Source organism: Struthio camelus, chromosome 29 (genome assembly GCF_040807025.1).
Source record: "Struthio camelus isolate bStrCam1 chromosome 29, bStrCam1.hap1, whole genome shotgun sequence".
NCBI lineage: Eukaryota > Metazoa > Chordata > Aves > Struthioniformes > Struthionidae > Struthio > Struthio camelus.
In genome coordinates this window covers 5,439,854-5,454,997 of record NC_090970.1, presented here as the reverse complement: position 1 = coordinate 5,454,997, position 15,144 = coordinate 5,439,854, and the positions used below count along the sequence as shown (strand labels likewise).

The window sequence follows — 15,144 nt, the reverse complement described above, 5'->3', positions numbered from 1 at the left end:
CATGTGAGCTGAGAAAGGGAGGAGAGTTTGGAGATGTGCACTGTGCGGGGAGACACCACTGTCAGCACAGGCCAGTTTCCAGTAAGGGTAAGTTGTGGCTGAGATTGTCCTCTGGCTGAGAGAGGTGCATGCCCAAGGCAGCTTTTTTCTGTAAGGAGATGTTTTAGTTCCAGAAAAGGTATAAAAGGGGATTTTTTTTTTCCAACGCTTTAACCATGTGAGTTAGACAGCAGTATATTTTAGTGAGTATTTGACAAAGGGCAATTTGGACACATAGTGACGTTAAGATTTAATCCTGAGACATCACAGCACAGATTGGAAAAATCATAACTTTCCCGGTTTGCATGTTCAGCTCAGCTTGAGAGCCACCAGTGTAGCCTTGCTAAATAATTCCCTCTTTATAAATACTGATAGACATCAGCATTATCAGCCTTTGAATCTTATGTCTGTTTATTTCTTAAAAATGCAAAACAGATTCATGAGACTTCTTACTCTTTTCCTCTTTACATGGTAGAGATCCCCACTCCTGGGCTCTTCCTACCACTAACCACCGTCATTCACAGAGACGTGAGGCCAGTGGCAGGACTCCCCTTGACTCTAGAAGGGCCGGGGCTGCAAGTCTGGCCTCTTTCTTGTGAGGAACAGGAACAAAGTATTCACTGCACTGGTTAAACATTATTGGCTGATGGTTCCTGTCTTAAGGTCGTATCGCTTCTACATTTGATAAGATGAAGATAAAGCTCTGCCAGATTCTCTCCAGCCTCGGTTAGGGACTGATTGATTGCCATCTTCCACACAAGATGGTGAACATTATCATGTCAATGGCATTCAGAGGTCTCCGACTAACTGAAGTAAGAGAGATCAGGTTGTTATGGCTCTGTGGCTTCTTCATCGTCCTTGCGCTTGAAGAATTGATTCTGCTATGGTTAAAGAATTTTGCCAGCGCACAGCAATGTTAAGGGTGCATATTCCTACCCTGCAGAGCAGACCAACAAGCAAGATCCCACCCCCACTTACCCCCCCAAAGTGAAGCTGTTACTTGGGTGGTCAACATGCCTCTGAACTGGATGTGGCTGAACAGCCCTCCTACATCATATCAGGACTGATTCCCTCTGTCTCACAGACACAGGGACGTCTGTGAGAAAGGGAAAGGGTTTTGATCAGAGAGGGTCTGTCCTGACTTGTCACTGTCTTTTCCTCCTTGGACAGTCCTACATGCCTGGAGAGAGCAAAATGTCCAGTGGCAGCTCCTTCAACCACTTCCTCCTCCTGGCGTTTGCAGACACACGGCAGCTGCAGCTCTTGCACTTCTCGCTCTTCCTGGGCATCTACCTGGCTGCCCTCCTGGCCAACGGCCTCCTCATCACAGCTGTAGCCTGCGACCACCGCCTCCACACCCCCATGTACTTCTTCCTCCTCCACCTCGCCCTCCTCGACCTGGCCTCCATCTCCACCACTGTCCCCAAATCCATGGCCAACTCCCTGAGGGACACCACGGCCATTTCTTACTCAGGATGTGCTGCCCAGGTCTTTTCCTTTGTCTTCTTATTTCCAACTGAGTATTCTCTCCTCACAGTCATGGCCTATGACCGCTACGTTGACATCTGCAGACCCCTGTGCTATGGGACCCTCCTGAGCACCAGAGCTTGTGTCAGGATGGCAGCAGCTGCCTGGGCCACTGGTTTTCTCTATGCTCTCCTGCACACTGCCAACACATTTTCCATTCCTCTCTGCCAAGGCAATGTCCTGGACCAGTTCTTCTGTGAGATTCCCCAGATCCTCAAGCTCTCCTGCTCACAATCCTACCTCCGGGAAGTGTGGGCGCTTGTGTTTAGTGTTTGTTCAGGCTTTGGGTGTTTCATTTTCATTGTGCTGTCCTATGTGCAGATCTTCACAGCTGTGCTGAGGATGCCCTCTGAGCAGGGAAGGCACAAAGCCTTCTCCATGTGCCTCCCGCACCTGGCCGTGGTCTCCCTCTTTGTCAGTACCATCATGTTTGCCTACCTGAAGCCCCCCTCCATGTCCTCCCCAGCTCTGGATCTGGTGGTAGCTGTTGTGTACTCGGTGGTGCCTCCAGCAGTGAACCCCCTCCTCTACAGCATGAGGAACAAGGAGCTCAAGGATGCCCTGGAGAATCTCTTGCAATCAGTGCAATGTTAGCACCGATAACTGTCCCATGTGCACCATCTCATCAATCCCAGGATACTTTTGGTCACAGCTATGACTTGTTCACTTCTGTCTGTCTTACTTTTCTGCATTATATTCCTTTCTAGAGGAAAATGTTTGGGTTCATCCTGCTTCTCCTCCTCTTCTCCTCTCCTGAATCTGACCCAGAGACCATGTTGAAGCTGGAAGTCAGGCTTCCCCTTCTTCAGCTGAGATGGGGGAACCTCAGAGCCTGCTAGCCTGAGCTCCCTCGGATGCCCCCAGTGCAATGAGGGGAGTTTCTGTTTGCAGGGTCTCTTTTGGCACTGACACCACAGGAGCTCCCAGGCACAGAGTTAGGCTCAGACGGGTACAGGTCGGGTGAGACCATGGGTCCTGTGTCCACTAGGAGAGCTCAGCTCCAATGGCCACAGTCAGGCTGTGATCTCACACCCCTCTCCTGCAAGGGTGGCAGCTGGCTGTCATCATGGGCTGATCCCTTCCCTCTGCAGAGCTCCAACACTCAAAGCAGAGTAGGAGTGGAGGGGAGGAGATTCGAGACAAAACTTGTGGGGATGGACCCTCTGCTGCACAGGACCGTCCCCACACCACCACAGCAGGCATTTGCTGCCTGAAGACTTCCCTTGGGGGCTGAAGCTTTCCTGCAGAGGTGGCCACCCACAGAAGCAGATCCTTCTCTTTTCACGACTGCTTCGTCTCATTTCCACACTGACCTAACGTGCTCTTATGTGTGTTTACAGCCCAGGAGTTCTCGTAACCTGGGAGTGGTAGCGTTGTATTTTGATGTTCTGGTGTCCTGTGACTACAGGCAGGATCAGGCCATGGGCACCCTTGTGCCAGACCTGACTCCCAGAATCAATTTCCTATAATAAAAGGCATCTCCCTTGTGCCGTGCCTGAAGTCTGGCCTTTCTTCAGAAGATGGAGTCAAAAATATGCCCACGGGATTGCACCATGAAAGGGCCTGCTGCTCTGCTTGTGAACTTTGTGGGATCCAAGGGATGAGCTCAGAGGCCCTGGGTGATCTTTTGGGCACTGAGGACTGGATTCAGGGCTCATCTCTTGGTGTTTAGCAGAGACAGTGAATGGTCTCTGAATTACCTGCCTGGGGCTGTCCCACAGGTGACAGTGCTGATGAGAGCTGCCCATTGTTGTGGAGGGGAATCTCCAGGAGATCGCCAGGAGAGCTCAGGGGATGTCCAGGGACAGCGTGTGCCTGGGGTGGGCAGTGGGTGGAGCCTCCCAAAGTGAGGGAGGGTCCATGGTGGAGTAACCAGAAGGTACAGCACTAAATCCAGGTATGCATGGGGAAACGAGGGCTCTACAGTGCCCGGAGAGGCAGAGGGGACCCAGGAGGAGCAGGGAAGGGGGACGGGAGAGTGATTCCTGCAGCCTCAGTGAAACACCACAGGCTGGACACCACAGTGCACACCTCAAACACATCTCCTGCCCTGGCCAACAACCTGGGGTCACTCTGAGCATTGTCCATGAGAACAGCCACATGGCAGCAGTGGTGGTGATCCCTGTGCAGCTGGGTCTGCTTCCCACCCCAGCCAGCAGGGCAAGAGCTTAGTCACAAGTCAACCCGTGGGTCCATGACCCCACAGCCGCTCGTTCTGCAGAGCAGCACCACCAGGCTAGGGCCCTGCAGGGAGCACAGGGGAGAGGATGCAAGAACAGCCAGGCCAGCATGGACACAGTGACCTGGGGAAAGGCTCTCTGGGGAGCAGGGACGTCCCAGGAGAAAAGCAGGGCAGCAGGCAGAGAGAGAAAATGAGAACAAGAAACAAGTTTCTCTGGGCACCAGCTCGGGGCAGGTGGCTCTGTCCCCGGGGCAGCAGGAGGTGCTAGAGGGGTGGCAGGGCCAGGGCTGTCGTGGTGTGCTGGGCAGCGGGGTGGGCATGGAGGGGCTGCAGGCAGCCAGGGAGGGGGATCTTGTGGGCACAAGATCAGGGGAGACAGAGTGACCAGCCTCACTGTGGGGCCTTGTCCCCCTTGCCAGGGAGCTGCTCCCCTTGTCCTTTGGCCGTGTCGGAGTTATGCTGTTGTGGCGGCCCATGCCAGTAGTGCACGTGCACCATGAAAAGGGCATGTTGGATAGCTGTATGTGCCACTCAGAGATTCTTTAGCTGACCTGGGGGTTGCCTTCTTGAGGTGTGAGGGGGTTTACAAGAGCCAGCGCACACAACACTTAACAGTAAACAAACTTTATTCCTCCTCTAATAACAGCAACTATATATATATGTGTGTGTATATATATATGTATATATACACCCACACACAATATTTATATACTGGTACAGAAAGGAAAATTAACAGTAATAACATTATTTCAAAGCAAAGTGTACAGCAACAAGAAAGACACAAAACCTTTAGAAAGGGGAACAAGGTCGTGGAAGGGGTTTGATGCCCAAGCTACTAGACGGCTGCGGCTAGAGCCAAACCGACAATGAACACGGCTGGGGGGCAATAGCCCCAGAGGGAAGAAGCGGCACCTGCGTGCAGGGCCTGCTGCAATTATCCCTCCGGACGGGGTATTCTCCGTTCCTGGGGACAGAGCAGCAGCTCCCTACTGGGACTGGGACACATGGCTCTTGCTGGAAGAAGCGGCACTCAGTTAGAGACCTCCCGCAAGACCCTCCAGACGGGGTGACACCTAATCGTAGGAGTTGGAGAGGGAAAGGTCAGGCTTCCTCTCCACATAGTGCGGTGCCCTCGCACGGCGCCCCGGTCGAGGGGGTGTTGGTGACGAAGTCCCGTGGAGCATTGCTTCCGCCGCTCCAACGGTGGCCAGCCGCAGCAGCTGCTCGGCGTCTTCAGCCGGGGAAATGTGCCTGTAGGAGGCGACTGGGCGACTCGAGAGCTCTGACAAGAGCTGCCACAGCCTCTTCTTCCCCGGCCACATCGATCTTCGGCGAGTGTCCACCTGCCTTTGTGAGCTTTTATCCGGGGGTTCTTATAACTAGACTAATCCAGTATGTAGTCACCCAGGAGGACTAACCTGATCAGACAAAACATGCACTTTCAATCCAGCCATTTGCCTACCCGCTGCCTTGCCAGCCTCCCAGAAGGTTCTTTTGGTCGACAGCCCAGACCACCTGATCTGGGATGCCCAATCAACTTAAAAGGAAAGTAGTCGGGACCTTTTGGTGCGGTATCGATCCCGCTCCAGGTTATAGATAGGGCACGGTGATTGGTAGTTCATCTTCTAGTATGTTCCTATGATGTGGAGGGGAGTTAATTCACCACAGCATCCCATCATTCCATCCCATCATCTGCATCACTCATCAAGGCAAACAGCATTGGCTCCAGTACTGGCCTCTGAAGAACATCACTGGTAGCCATTAGTCCGTTGGACTTTGCACCACTGTTCTCCGCCTTTGGAGCCAGGTGGCCTCCTGGTAATTTCCTGCATACTCCAGTGCATACGGCTCCATCCCACATCTGCCCACTTTGGCGACAAAGGTGCTAGGGAAGACCATGTCAAAGGCCTTCCTCCATTCAAGCTATACACAAGCTATGCACAGCACTCCCCTTGTCCACACAGCCAGTCATCCCATTACAGGAGGCAATCTGGTGGGTCGGGCACAAGTTGCCCTCCATGACTTCATGCTGGCTGATCCCAAACCCTTCCTAGGGCTGGAAATCACTCCCAGGAAGATTTGCTTTGCAGGGGCTGAGGTGACACGGAGCAGTCTGTCCTTTCCCAGAGACTCTTTCTTGTCCTTCTGGAAGGTGGATGTCATGTTTGGGGGGAAGGTGGGGAGGGCTGGGACTGGAGAGCAGCCCCATGGCCCGGCTGTGCAGGCACTGGCCAGGGCAGGGTGTGTTCAGGGCTGGGGACATGTGCCCCTGGCACCGTCCCCACCAAAGCCCTCGGTGCCCCGTCCCCCCACAGCCCTCCTGCTCTGGCACCCTCCCCCAGCACCCGGAGCCTGCCCAGCCCCGGCCGTGTCGCACGCGGGGGTCAGCGCACAGCCATGGCCTGGGGTCTGCCGGGGTCATGGCTGGGAGAGAGGCCGGGCAGGGCTGGCCGTTCCCCTCCATACAGGCACTGAGACCAGCAGGACGGAGCAGCCAAATGCACCCCGAAACCTGGGGTGAGCGACCAGGGCAGGGGGGATGTGTGTCTGCCATCCCAGCAGCCTCCCAGCTGGAACTGGCCCCAGTGGCACCAGGAGGCAGGCCACAGGGACACTCTGGGTCCCTCCTTCTGGTGTCCAGGAGATCCCCTACCCCCAGCCTGCCTGCAGCCCCCCGGGCCAGCCCCTCTCTCCACGACACACCAAGACCCCCTGCCCTGGGGCTCCTCCGGCCGCTTCTGCTGCCCCAGGGGCACAGCACCCTGCCCTTCCTGGACACACAGAGAAACACGTTCCTCTTCCTCCTTTATGCCTCCTTGCCAGTGCACAATTGCTCCTTTCCTCTTCTCCAGGGACCTCCCTGCTCCCCGCAGAGCCTTTCCCCACCTCAGTGTGTCCAGGCTGGCCTGCCTGGCTGTTCCTGGACCCTTCCCTGTGCTCCCCGCAGGGCCCCGGGCTGGTGGTGCTGCTCTGCAGAGGGAGTGGGCTGTGGGGCCACGGGGCCATGGGGTGACTCCACGCTGGCTGGGGTTGTCACGGTGGGAAGCAGACCCAGCTGGATGGGCATTATCGTGCCTGAGAAGGGATCTGTGGCCATGGACGATGCTCTGAGCAATCACAGGGCATTTCCAATGGCTCAGGCTGTGTTCAGGTGTGTCCCCAGATCTAGCCCATGGTTTCCACTGGAGGTGACATGAAGGACTCTCCAGGCTCCCTTCCTGTGCCTGTTGGGTCCCCACTGCCTCTTGTGAGATAGTAGAGCTCTAACTCACCTATATATTCATTGGTTTTACCCTTTAAGTGTGGATGACTCCAGTTGACTTTGTGAAGCTCCATTCACTGCCCACCTCAAGGCACAGAGTGCCCTGGGAGATGCCCTGTGCTCTCCTGGAGGCTCCATGCTGCCTTTGAGAAGGTCAGGCATCCGTCTCCAGCCCTGTCGGATGGGAGATACCACTTGACCACCTCCAGGAGCCCTGGGCACCCACAAGTGACAGCTGAATCCCACCTTCTTTCCCTAACACATCACCTCTGAGCTCATTGCCTTGAGCCCATAGAGAGCCCTTGGAAAAGCAACAGGGTCTTTCAGGGTGGAAGTCCTCAAGCACATTTTTTACTCCAGTTTTGGAAGAACAGCCCAACTTTCAAGCATTGCACACAGGAAATCCTCTTTTATTAGACCTAAGCCAGCTCTGATACAGTGAAAGATGTTCACAGCAGGCGTCTCAGTCAAAAAGACAGGGTTCATGCTGCTGGAGAAGTGGAATGAATTCAAACCCTTGTGTACAAACATGATGATCACAGAGAGAATGTGCAAAGCATAACAGTTTTGTGAGATGAATCGGAAACTGCTTGTGAGGAGAAATGGACAGCTTAGTGCTGCTGAACTGGAAGCAGCTGAATCAATCTGTTTAGTGCATCTTTGAGCTCCTTGTTCCTCATGCTGTAGAGGAGGGGGTTCACTGCTGGAGGCACCACCGAGTACAGAACGGCCACCACCAGATCCACAGCTGGGGAGGACATGGAGGGGGGCTTCAAGTAGGCAAAAAAAGAGGTGCTGACAAAGAGGGAGACGACAGCCAGGTGCGGGAGGCACATGGAGAAGGCTTTGTGCCTTCCCTGCTCAGAGGGCATCCTCAGCACAGCTCTGAAGATCTGCACGTAGGACAGCACAATGAAAACAAAACACCCAAATATTAAACAGGCACTAAACACAAAAACCCCCACTTCCCGGAGGTAGGAGTGTGAGCAGGAGAGCTTGAGGATCTGGGGAATCTCACAGAAGAACTGGTCCAGGACATTACCTTGGCAGAGAGGCATTGTAAATGTGTTTGCAGTGTGCAGCAGAGCATGGAGAAAACCAGTGGCCCAGGCAGCTGCTGCCATCCTGACACAAGCTCTGGTGCCCATGAGGGTGCCGTAGTGCAGAGGTTTGCAGATGGCAACGTAGCGGTCATAGGCCATGACAGTGAGAAGAGAATACTCAGCTGAAATGAAAAGGGCAAGAGAAAAGACCTGGGCAGCACATCCTGCATAGGAAATGGTCCTGGTGTCCCTCAGAGAGTTGGCCATGGATTTGGGGACAGTGGTGGAGATGGAGCCCAGGTCAAGGAGGGCGAGGTGGAGGAGGAAGAAGTACATGGGGGTGTGGAGGCGGTGGTCGCAGGCTACGGCTGTGATGATGAGTCCGTTGGCCAGGAGGGCAGCCAGGTAGATGCCCAGGAAGAGCGAGAAGTGCAAGAGCTGCAGCTCTCGTGTGTCTGCAAATGCCATGAGGAGGAACTCATTGAGGAAGCTGCTGTTGGACATTTTGCTCTCTGCCCTGGGCATGGGGACCTTTCCAAGGAAGAAAAGACAATGACAAGTTAGAAAAGAATTTTAAAAATAAACAATTAAAGAAATAAAATGTTCCATTTCTCATTAAAAACACCACATTGCCTCTCTCCTTTATTGGGAGGATCTCTGTGCAGGTCCTTTGCTTGAGCTCTGCTTTAGGCTGGCAGAGTGTGTCGGGAGGAGCAGGGACCTCTGCCCATGGGCTCCGCAGGAGTCTACCTGGCTGTACAGTAGGGGGTACATGGGAATGGGGGGGAACAATTTCTGTCGAATGATATCCATCGTCTGAGTTTTGCAGAAAATACTTTCAGGGATTAATTTTCCTCCTTCTTTAATTTGATTTGAGATGCCCCTGTCACCCTTGGGGAGTGTTCTTTCAAGGTAGAAATCCTCAGCATTTCTGCTGTGAGTCCTGAGAGGAAAGCATCCACTGTCACTTGGGGCAGAGTGAGGACATTTCATTTATTAGCCTTGTTCCCAGGCTGTCCTGTGCTCGCACCTCTTTCACCTGGAGGATGATGTTACCCTTTAAAGAAACCAGCCCCTGCTGAGAGCAGAGGAGTGCACTTTCAAAGGGCAGATCTCCAAACTCCTCACCCTTTCTCCAGGCACCTCAGGCAGCTCTCCACACTCCCCTTCTGGCCAAGGACACTCAGCGCTCTTTGCAGCTGCCCACCTACAGCCTCCCACCTCCTTCTCCACACTCTCTGCATCTCTGAAGCTTCTTGATAGGTCTGTCAGCTATCAGGGAGAAGCTGAGAGACAGCGGTGCCTTTCGAGAGGGCAGCTCGCAGCCTGGCAGGACACCACAGGGAAACAAAGGACTGTTAGGACTGAAGACGGGCTCTCCTTCAGGGAGAGACAGCTCATTCCCCAGTCCCACGGACTGCATTTCCTGGAGCTCCCAGGTCAGGAGGAGGCTGGGGCCACCTCCCTGCCATGCACACCCCTCTGTTGCACAGCTTCCAGCATCGGTGTCTGAAGTGCACCTGAACCCCCCCCCGCCCCCCCCAAAGAGCCCAAGAGCAAGAAGAGGAGCAGCATGGAGAGGAGGGGAAACAAGGGGCAGCACCAGGATCCTGCTGCCGAGGGAGGCAAGGAGAGAGAGACAGATTGGCACTCACAAAAGCCTTCACCTTGCCCACCTGGGCATGCTGCCTCACAGACAGTGAGCTTGCAGAGCAGTCACTCTCAGCCCCTTTGTTGGGCAGCACAAAATTAACTCGTGGCAGGAGAGATGCCCCTCTCCTCTGCTGGAGGTCTGGCTGCAGAGGCAGCTCATGCCCTGGACTCCATGGCTGTCAGGGCAGAGGCTCTGCTGGGTGGGAGAGGAGACACGGGGAGCTTGCTCAGAGGAAGCTGTTTGTGTTAGAAGGACTGACCATGACTTGCTCAAATCCATCCTCCCATGATGATTCTGCTAGCAGTTCCTTCTCATTCCCTGCCCATCTCGGCTACCTGCAGCTATCCCTGCTGGCAGCTTTCTCTGTCCCAACACCTTTTCCCTTGCAGTGCTCATCGTCCCCATCCCACCCTCTGTGGGCTCAGTGCAGCCGTACAGAAATCTTCCAGGTCTGGGACTTGGCCAGGGGAATCTCTGTGCTTGCAGGTCCTAAGGAGCAGGTCACATAAACCCTGAGGAATCCCATAAAGGTGATGCTGGTGCTGCTGGAGTTTGAGATGGGGTTGAAGGGGTTTGCTGAGTCTTCTCACAAACCTCCTGATCTCAGAGTGTGAAGGTTTGTGAGTCTCAGTTCCTCCCAAACCAGAAAACTCTTTCCTTTTTTGTCCCTGCCCAAATCAGGAAACAGAAAGCCCTGGAAGGAAAGCTCCTTCGATTTCAAACAGCCTGTTTTTTCACCTTTGTCTGCAGGGCAGTGACACTGCTCTGAATCACAGCCCTGGGCAGACTTGTGTGCATGTCCCACCCTTACAGCCCTGCAGCCATCCCTGGGAGAGGGTAGCAGAATGCCCCGTCCCTGTGACAGTGTGCCAGGGAATCTCTGCTCTAAAGCATCTCCTCCTCCCATACACTGGAAAATCCGCGAGAGTGATCTTTAAAAAGCTTGTCATGGGGTGAGCTGGGTTCAGAGGACCCCCTCCAGGAGCCTCAGTAGCGTTGTCCTTCAGCCAGAGATTTACTGTGTCAAGAGCTGGGACAGTCTTCTACAGTGAACTGTCAGCCGTCCTCCCACTCCACACTGCCTTTCACTTCTCTCTGCCTTCTCTCAGCTCCTCTCAGCAGCAGCAGGCAGTGCCCACAGCCCTGCTGCTCTTGGCAGAGGAGCTGCTCCTGCACACAGCTGGACACATGGGCACTGCTGCCACAGTGCCATGACCTCCTTCCGTCTCAGGAGCCTCGACCCCTTCAGCAACAGTGGCCCAATTAAAGGCAGAAGTTCTCTGTCCCTCGGGCTCCCTCCTCCTGGGAAACGTTCCCTGAAGTAGACCAAAATAATCACCGATGGTCCCTCTCTGAACACTCAAGGAAGACTGATTCCAGCATTACAATCTATCTCCTCAGAGGATGGTCACCTGCTAAAGGGGGAAACATCTCACTCTGGAAGCCCCTCTTTCTGCCTCTTACCTAGGCAGGACTCCTTGAGAGGGGGCAAGAAGGGAGTTCATTTCCCCATGGTTCAGGTTTTCATTCAGATGAGTCCATCTGGGCATCTCCTGCCAGTTTAGAAGTCCTGGGGCTGCAGTGGCATTCAGATTCTTCCCCTGAACTCCACAAACAGACAGGAGGTGGGATTCCCCTTCTCCAGGCTGAAGTGTGCCCAGCAGAGATGTCTGCATGGGAGCTCCTTGTCTAAGCTCCCGCTGTAATCCCTGGAGATGGAGAGTGGGAGTCAGTTGCTCACACACCAACACCTGGGGACATTGGAAGAGACAGAGGTGGTCCAAAGCATGTGCCAGTGTCTGCTTGCTCTGATGGAGCTACCCTGAGACCCCCATCCTTCTGGAGCATCAGGTGGGGGCCAGGTGGGGAATTACTTTGGCCATTTCTAATGACCCCAGATGCCTAATAATGCTAGACACCCACTCACGAGGAAGCTGAGACATATCCAGATCTGTTACCAACAGCTCATGTCATTCAGTGCAGACACTTGATTTCATGACCTAGAAATAGCCTCACAGGGCCATGTCGGATGCTTGGGGTGTGCAGCACAACTGCATGCTTCTAGCAGATACACCATGGCACCTCCAGGGAAACCATGGCCCCTTTTCAGTGCTTGCTGGACAAGTGCCCCAGGGCATCTCACATTTCCTACCTGTGTCCAGACAACTGAATCCCACCACAGCCCTTAGGCCAAATCCATCCTGTCTGCATTCAAGCGTGCTGCATAAATGGGAGGCACATCACATCGAGGTCTCCACTCATGTTTTTGCACCCTCCCACCGTTCTGGCTCTCCTGCCCCTGAACCTCTTCTCACCCTTCCACATGATATGAACAGCCACTGGGCTAGTGATGTCCTCAGAGTGGCTGCATCGCAGGCTGCCCAGACCCAGGGACTTCTTTAGTGGAACCTTCTCCTTCCTGGAGATCGCTTCACCTCTGTCACAGGCCCCCAAGGTGCTGCAGAATCATCTCAGGAAGAAAACCCCTCTCCTGCCATTCCTGCACAGCCCAGCTCTGTTAATCCCTGGCCTTGGGCGCTGCAGGGTTTGCTCTGTTAGTGGGAACCTCCTTCCACTGTCACATTGACCACCTGCTATCCATGCCAGCATGTCACCCCTTGCAGTCAAAGCCTTTGCCTACAGAAGGTCCTTGGGAACATGTTTCCCTGTGACAAATCTTCTGTCCGTGCCACAGCTGAGGTGCTGAACTCCAAATACATGCAGACATATGCAGCCTGGGGCACAGCCAGGAGCAAACGGAGATGCCCAAGCTGTCACAGCATTGCCACATGCTTGGAATAACTGAGATGGGGTGGGGTCACTCTCATGACTGCAGTCCTTCAATGGCAGAGTACAAGGTCTTCAGGAAACACCACCAGGGAAGATGAGGAGGAGGAGGAGGCCCTGTGTGGGAAGGGCACATTGCACAGCATCGTGTCCAGGTGGGTTTTCAATCTCTCCAGGGAGGGAGACTCCACAACCTCTCTGGGCAACCTCTGCCAGGGCTCTGTCACTCTCACAGGCAAGAAGGTTTCCCTCAGATTCAGGTGGAACTTCCCCTGATGACACAACTCGTCCACAACAGCACACCTGCTGCAGGAGAGCTGACTGCCAGCCCAGGCCTCACCAAGAGGCCCCAAGCACACCCTGCACCCTCACCCCTGCAGAGCTGCGTCTGCTGGCAGAGGGTCTCTCTGCGTCCAAGCTTCTGACACAGCTGAGGCAGCGACTCCAGCAGCTACTGGGGAATGTCCTCTCCAGCATGACATGAGCATATCTGAGCAAGCATACACTACTAGGATTGGAAACAAAGGTGCCTTCTTGCCCCCTGCTGTGCAGACTGCGGCCTCTCTTCACTGCACTCCAGGAGCTGCACTCCAGGCCTTGCTCTTCTATAGGCCTAGCACTGACTCACAGGGTGCTTGACCCACCCTCATCAAGGAGCAAAGGCCCCAACTCCCTCTCCTCAGGGGCAACCAACAGAGCTCCTTAGCGGCAGCTCCACCTAGCTACAGCTGCTCCCAGGAGAAGTTAAGGCCTCCTGTAGTTGTCCTTGCCTAGCTCTCCTTGCCTGTTTCCAGCAATCACCTTCTAGTTCCTTGGGGTCCCCAGAAAGCCCTCTCCCCCTACAACTTCCAACAAGGTCCTCAGAAATTCTAAGCAGAGCCCACACACTGCTGCACAAACTGCTGCCTCTGTTTGCTGCCTCTGTTCTCTGTGATCTGGCTTTCTTTTGCAGGGACTTGGAAAGCCACCTCTCTGACAGTCTTCAAGGGGGATGGAGCCTCCCTTCTGCAAGAGTCACCCTGAGACTATTCAGAGACAAGGAAGGTTGGTTGTAGGGACGTTGTCAAACTCCAGCAGCTGCACAGCTGGGAGCTGGTCACTTCACACACTTCTGAATGAGCCAAGGTGCAGGTCCTGAGGCATTGCACTGCCTTCCAGGCTCTGCACTGCAGCCTGGACAGCAGCCCTGCAGTGTGTGGGCACGTGCTGAGAAGCCCAGGAGCAAAACTGTGGGAGATCCAGGGCACTAGGTGCTGTACAGCCTCATGGGAAAGCCAGGGTGCTGGGGGGGGATGCAGGGCGCCAGGGACTCTAGCCAGGGGAGAAGCACTGCCCTGAGGTGACACTGAAAAGCCCAAGGATCAGCTGAGCTCCAGAGATGGGAAATGGCTTTCCCCAGGCTCAGCCTGGGCAACATTCATGGGAAATGAGAACACTGCCCCAAATTTGCTCCCCAGCCTTGCCCATGGTTATGGAGGACTGGAAGCAGCAGGGTCCCACGTAAAGCCCTCTGGATGATGCGTGTTAAGGGCCTATTTGCTCTTTTCTGGCATCTCATCTCTCTCCTAAGCACCGCAGACTGGGAAACCTTGCTGAGGCCTTTTCAAAACAAAGAGCCTGCTTTGGTGCCTGAAGGAGGAAGGCTGCGTCCTGTCCCATCCTGTCCTACATCCTCCTTTGACAAGAAGAGTGACCCACGGGAGAAACCTGTCTCACCAGGCTCACCAAAGCATCGCAGCCCATGGCCACCCTTTTGTGCTGTTTGACCTCACATGATTTTGATCCCATCTTTAACAAGTGGCAAACCCTAAACATAGCCCCAAACCCCAGCTTCCCACACAGGTCTGCCCTGTGCAGAGACCTCTTGGTGCAGGGGCACAGAAGTGACCTCTGCCGTGACCCATCTTAGATTTTCCACAGCCTTTGTCACCATCTGGTCACGTTCCTGAAGGAGTTATCAGCAAGTTTTGGAAACTAACTGTGGGGAGGGAGGTGACTGCTTTGCAGAACATGAGGGGAAGTCTCTCTGCTCTCTCCCTGGCTGTGCTACCTCCATGGCAGTGCCCTACTGAGCCCTGAGATGACACGGGCTGAGGTCACAGGGGGATGTGCCGCATCACAGAGAGGTCTCTCCCCGGTGCCATGGGAGAGCCCTCACTTCCCTGCAAGGCCAGGGCACGGCTCACACACTCCCCACTGCTGCCCTTCAGAGCTGCTCCACAGCAAGGAGGGAGGACAGGAGGCAGTGGGGCTGCACTGTGGGGCTCCCCAACAACAGGCACAAGAGCAGGGACACATTGGAGAGGAATTGTGGGGGACGAGACAGGAAGTGAGTCCTTTTTCCCTGGAGGGAGAGGTGAGCCGAAGGAAAGGGGCCAAACGAGATGGAGACTGCTGGACCAAGAACATTAGCCCAGACCACGGATACTAGCTTTCCAGTGCTCCTGCAGCTCTCCACCAAGGGTAAGGGATTGAGGAACTCCTTCCTGTGGGTCGTGGGCTGTGGGGGTGTCTGGACAGGGCTGGGGGCGGCCACAAGAGCCCTGCTGGAGGGTCCCGTCTGGCTCAGGGCACAATGGGGCAGGCAGGAGTGCTGGGTCCTGGGGCTGGGGCTGTCCTGAGCCCCGAGGCTCCTGTGGGGCTGGCTCCA

General features: G+C 54.8%; 2 protein-coding genes across 2 annotated transcripts; one reads left to right on the top strand and one right to left on the bottom strand.

Annotated features, from left to right (window-relative positions):
- Positions 1-1,614: 1,614 nt before the first annotated feature.
- LOC138062788 (olfactory receptor 14C36-like) lies at positions 1,615-2,160 on the top strand (the record flags this gene model as incomplete). Its single annotated transcript, XM_068921790.1, has 1 exon — positions 1,615-2,160. A coding segment is annotated over one exon (546 nt), but the record flags the coding sequence as incomplete, so codon positions are not given.
- Positions 2,161-7,621: 5,461 nt separating this feature from the next.
- On the bottom strand, positions 7,622-8,212 carry LOC138062787 (olfactory receptor 14J1-like). The gene has a single exon (XM_068921789.1). The coding sequence runs from the start codon at positions 8,210-8,212 to the stop codon at positions 7,622-7,624; it is 591 nt and encodes a 196-aa protein (XP_068777890.1).
- Positions 8,213-15,144: the final 6,932 nt, after the last annotated feature.